Source organism: Propithecus coquereli, unplaced genomic scaffold (assembly GCF_000956105.1).
Source record: "Propithecus coquereli isolate 6110/MARCELLA unplaced genomic scaffold, Pcoq_1.0 Scaffold501, whole genome shotgun sequence".
NCBI classification, from domain to species: domain Eukaryota; kingdom Metazoa; phylum Chordata; class Mammalia; order Primates; family Indriidae; genus Propithecus; species Propithecus coquereli.
Window position 1 is genome coordinate 362211 of NW_012150853.1, and position 5509 is coordinate 367719.

At 60.5% G+C, this 5509-nt stretch overlaps 1 protein-coding gene across 1 annotated transcript; it reads right to left on the reverse strand.

Moving 5' to 3' along the window:
* Positions 1 to 240: 240 nt before the first annotated feature.
* Positions 241 to 1327, reverse strand: PPP1R27 (protein phosphatase 1, regulatory subunit 27). Its single transcript, XM_012656378.1, has 3 exons — positions 1059 to 1327; positions 799 to 949; positions 241 to 489 (listed from the first exon to the last, which is right to left on the reverse strand). Exons 1-3 carry the CDS (start codon positions 1246 to 1248, stop codon positions 366 to 368), a joined length of 465 nt encoding a protein of 154 aa, XP_012511832.1. The 5' UTR covers positions 1249 to 1327; the 3' UTR covers positions 241 to 365.
* Between the last annotated feature and the right edge of the window lie 4182 nt (positions 1328 to 5509).

Here is a 5509-nt window from a genome sequence, read left to right on the forward strand (position 1 = left end):
GGCTCCGCGGGAGGGCCGGGGGCTCTGGGGTCCCCTGGGCGGGGCGTCGCGGGAGTGCCGGGGGTCAGGGGCTCCGCGGGAGGACCGGGGGTCCCCGGGGGCGGAGCTGTGAGGCTCTGGCCGCCTGCGCTGCCCCAGCCCGCCCACCCCCGGAAGCGGCCGGAGCCCAGTAATGGGGCCACCACCACGGGCTTGGGAATCACTTTTATTGAAAAAGTAAAAAGTGTCACAATAAAAATTCACCTGGAGAAAAAGCCAGGCCAGAAAGGTGGGTGTGGGGCAGGGGTCCTGGGTGTGGGGCAGGGTCCTGGCCCCTGGGGGCAGCGCCGGCTTCTCCAGGGAGGCGACCCCAGGGCAGGGCTGGCTCAGTCCATCCTGGTCCCTTTGAAAAGCTCCACCAGGTCCTTGAAGTCCGGGTCGATGAGGTCAGAGGGCAGGTCGCCATCGTTGTTGACTGCATCTCTGTCTGCCCCCAGGGAGATGAGGTACCTGGGCGCAAAGGGCAGCTGGCTTCAGCGGGGAGGTGGCCTGGAGGGTGTTCACCTCCACCCCAGGGTAGATGGCTAGCTGCCTGGGGTCACCTGTTTGTTTTTTCCAGGGAGTGTAAGGAGAGGGAAACCTGAGCCTCTGGAAGTGGTGGCCGGCTTTTCCAGTGTGCTCCAGGGAGGGCAACTGGGCGGAAACCGTTCCAGAAGCCTCTAGAGTTCTCTCGGACACTGCCTGGGCCACCTTTCGGGGAGGCCAGTTGAGGCCTGGAGGGGTGGGGACACAGCCGGCGCAGCCCCCGGCCCCCCTCACCTGGCTATGTCAGGGTACCCGTCGCTGCAGGCGATGTGCAGGGGTGTCCAGCCCACCTCGTCCCGCTGGTGAATGTCGGCCCCGTATTTGACCAGCAGCTTCACGCAGTCCAGGTTTCCAGAGAGCACGGCTTCATGCAGGGCGGCCAGGCCTGGGCCGGGACGGGGCAGGGGTCAAGGTCGAGGCAGAGGCCTGAGCCCCCTGGCTGGCTTTCCCCTTCCGCCACAGACCCTCAGCCAGTCCCTCCTGTGCCTGCTTACCTGAGGGGTGGATGGTGTCCAGGGAGACCTTCCGGGCCCGGAGGAAGCGCCCCACCTGCTCCAGGTCACCCTGACGGATGTGGTCCAAGAACAGGACGTCGTTGGGGAAACGCACACTGCGATCGGCCAGCAACCTCCGGCGCCGCTGCCGTGGGCTGTAGCGGGCATAGCGGGCAGTTCTGCTGGGCATTCTGGGGGCTGTGGGGTTGGCCGTCCCTTTGGGACCCTACTGCACCGGGGTGAGGGATGCGCCTGGCCCAGACCAGATCGGCGTGAGTTCTGTCTGATGAGACCTTGCTCGTAACTTATATAGGGCGCAGGGAGCTATATAAAGCTGCGCAGTCATGCTTGCCCTCGAGAGGGGCTGAAATTGAGCTGCTCCCCACCCCCTGCAGCCAGGATCATGTTTAGTGACTCATCTTTCAGCCCACCTGTCACCCTGCCCAGCCAAAGGGGTCAGATCTTCCTGGCTCCCCTCCCTGCCCCACAGCTGGACCTAGAAGGTGCTTTACAGAGGGCAGGCAGAAGCACCAGGACAGAGCCCCTGAGGATGGCCAGGGGGTCAGATCAGGGGCAAAGCAGGTCCCAAGGTCATGGGGAGGGCCTGCTGTCTACCTCCTGGAAAGCCAGGGGCCTCCCCCATGTCTGAAGCAGCACAGGTCCACCAAGCTGTGGAGGAGGCCCAAGCCCCCCCACCTCCCTACCTGTCAATTTCCACCTTCCAACAGGCTTGCCTCACTCTCAGCGGTTTTCCCCAAACTGCCTTGAGGGCACTGCCTCCTGCTCAGAGACTCCCCCCCCCCCAGGCTTCCCTCTTGCTCACCCAGTCCCCAAGCAAGTGGCCTTTCCCACCAGGGGTCCCTACACACTCATACTCCCACCCTCCACGGTGTCTGGGTCGTCTGTAGGTTGCAGGACACGTGGTGGTGTCCAGTCTGCTCCCCAAAGACGGGAGCATCACATCCTGGGTGGTGCATTCCCTCTGCCACAAGCCCCTTGTGGCCCTGCCTCTAGGGACACAACCAGTGGGATTTTAAGAAAACTGTGTTCCAGCAGACTCATCTTTGCTGACTGCTGCTGCAGCCAGGGTCCAAGATGCGGCTCAGATTGCAGGACATGAGAAGAGGCAGTAGAAGGGGACAGGCATTGGAGCAGGGTTTGCCCTGGAACCTGTCTTTGGGGTCAGGGATGGCCACTGATGGTATGGGGTTCCCCTGCAGCACTTGAAGCTGGCTGCGTGAGTCTGCTCAGGCTGCCACGACAAAATACCCCAGACCTCGGAGGGAGGGACCTAAACAACAGACGTTGCCCTCAAAGTTATGGAGGCTGAAGTCCGATGTCAGGGTGTGAAGGTGTCGGCAGGGCTGGCTCCAGGCCTCTCTCAGGCTTCAGGCAGTTGCCAGCAACTTTGGTGTCCTTGGCTTATAGCAGCATCACCCTGATCTCTGCCTTCATCTGTGTGGGGCTCTCCCCGCATTTGTGTTCCAATCTCCCCGGCTTACGAGGATGCCCTCACACTGGAGTAGGCCCCCCACTCCAGTGTTGTGACCGCTTCCAAACAAGGTCGAGTTCTGAGGTCCTGGGGGTTAGAACTTCCACGTGAATCATGAATCTGGGGGGAACACGGTCCAGCCCAAAATGCTGGCAAGACCTTCCAGATGGTCACGAAAGGCCAGAGTGAGGACAGAACCAAGACCGGCCAGCAGGCCCCTTCAGGGACGTGGAGGGGGCAAGGTCACCAGCAGGCCACTCTGGATCCAACAGAATCAAATCAACTATATCGGACACCTCCAGGCAAAAGGCCTTGGGCCAAATGCTATAGGAGAAATGGCGTCAACTAAGGGCTCCCTGCCTGACGGGGTCTTCTCAACCTGCCCCAGTGCCCAGGTGCATCCCCACCAGGCCCCTCGGGCCTCACGCCATGGGCACAACCCCTCTCCGTAGCTGCTCCCTCGGCTGGCTGCACACTGTAGCACCAGGAGCCTCGGGCCAGGCCCAGGTCTGCGGGGACCCTGCGGGGGTGGCTCCCAGCATCCCTATGTTTCCGGATGCTGGTCAGTGGTGACTCCGGGTCACCTGGGAGGAGCAGGATAGCTTTTCCTGTTGTTTACATGAAGCCCAAAGACTGAACGTTCTGTACTGTGGACAGGAGAGAGAAGTCTCCTTTGATGTCAAGATTGCGTTTGCTCATGTTGCGGAAAGTTGTCTGCCCTCCCTGCTCAGAGGATCATGTGAAAGCTCGCTAGATGAAGCTGCCACCAGCAGCATGGCCAGGAGGACCAGAAGGACTACCCTTTCCAGGAGACAGGCCTCGGCTAGAGCCAGGGTCGGGGCAAGCCCACCAGGTGAGCTCGGCGGGACCCTCTGTCCATCCTGCTACAGCTGAGCTGAGAAGGCTTGGAGTTTGTGGCTTTGGGATTTCCATTTGTTTTGTGTTTTTTTTTTTTTTTTGAGACAGAGTCTAGCTCTGTTGCCCGGGCTAGAGTGAGTGCCGTGGCATCAGCCTATCCCACAGCAACCTCAAACTCCTGGGCTCAAGCGATCCTCCTGCCTCAGCCTCCCAAGCAGCTGGGACTACAGGCATGCGCCACCATGCCCGGCTAATTTTTTCTACATATATATATGTTTTAATTGTCCAGCTAATTTCTTTCTATTTTTTAGTAGAAACAGGGTCTCACTCTTGCTCAGGCTGGTCTCGGACTCCTGAGCTCAAACGATCCACCCGCCTCGGCCTCCCCAGAGTGCTAGGATTACAGGCATGAACCACTGCGCCCGGCCTCGGGTTTCCATTTGGATCAGAGAAGGGACTGTTGCCCAAAGCCTTCCCAGTCACAACGGGTCCCCCTGAAAGGTATTTATGTCCCTTTATTCTAGCAAGGACTCGGGAACCATGTGTTCTAAGCCGCGGACACTACCTGAAGTGTCATCTCCCTTTTGAAGTGCTTCATCAGAAGCCGGCGGTCAGCAGTCCAACCTGCCACACGGTTGGCAGAACAGCCCATTCCACATGTGACATCAGAGCAAAACCAACCTGTATTTATGTAGTTTTGTCCCTGATTCTTCTCAGTCTGTATGAACTTGTGAATTGACCTGGTTTGCATGATTTTAAGTTTCTACCTCTGGAGAACAAACTAAAACATCTAATGCAAAAAGTTTACCATCCAACTTTTTAAAGGCCAAGGAATGCAACCAGCAGTGCTCTGCACAGAACACAAAACTGGAGGGCCTATTAGGAAATCTCCTCTGGGCCAGAGAAGGCCCCTTCCCTCCCAGGCAGGCTGAGGCTGAGCCAGAGGCCGCGGGTACAGTGCACTGGCCCAGCAGTGGCTTTTTGAGATTCCAGGCCAGTGGCTTCCTGGCACCTGGAGAGAGAGGAGAGCAAGAGATTGGGAAGTCCCAGCCTGCTAAGCCTTCACTGCCTCCCCCAGAGCCTTCAGAGTTGCCTCGCTAATCCACCAGCCCAGCCAGAGGCTTTGGACACGCGCCACAGCCTCCCGCCAAACCCCGGCCGGAATGTGCTCGCCAGCTGCCTGGGCAGAGGGGAAAGATACCGGTGCCTCCCGCCCCAGGAGCACATGATGGCAGTGCTGCGGGCAACTGCACCGGTTCCCAGCACAGCTGGTCAGCAGGGCACAGAGGCCTGGGCACAGCTCACCTCTTTCAGCTGTGACTCAAGACTGCCCCCTGCGCTCAGCCTGTGCTGGCCGCCCTCCTCAGAGACCCTGGCAGTGACCACAGCCCTTGCGCCTCAGCTCATATTTTGGGGCACAGAGCTAACACCCTCCCACCTCCAGATGCCCGTGCCTTTTACGTGAATACACATCGCATTGGGCCACAAGACCTAGGCGTGACACACAAACCCTGCTGAGGCCTGGAACTGCACTAGCCTGAAACCAGTCCCAGCACAGGCCACCTCGAACTGGCCAAGGAAGCACGGCGGGACTGCTGAGCCAGGGGCAGCCTCGGGCACGGCACAGGCAAGCCGGGCTGGTCGGTGCTGCCCAAGGCGCTGGCACCACGAGGGCGGAAATGGCGCAGCCCTGGGTATGCCAGGGCCTGTAGGGCAGGCAAGGGCAGTGGCAGGGAGATGGCCACCCCCCTTCCCGTGGGCTGCTGCCCAGGAGAGAGCTGGGCTCGCAGCAAGCCTCGTGTGGCCTGCCAGCCGGGCACCGGCAGCGGTGACCAGCGCTCCGAGGCCCAGCGTGAACACCACAACAGGGGCAGGGACTGGAGTCTTCAGTGGGGACCGCTCCCCGCCAGGAAGGCGCGTCAGAGCACTAAGGGATGAAGGGCCTGGTGGGCTCAAGGACACCTGGCGGTGGCTGTTCCGACCGAGAAGGGTGCCTCTGGCCCCTCTGGCCTCACTCAGCCCTCGGGGGACCCACGGGCCCTGCAGAGCTCCCAGGGCAGCCAAACCTGGGCGGGGAGCAGGACAAACCCGGCCGAGCAGC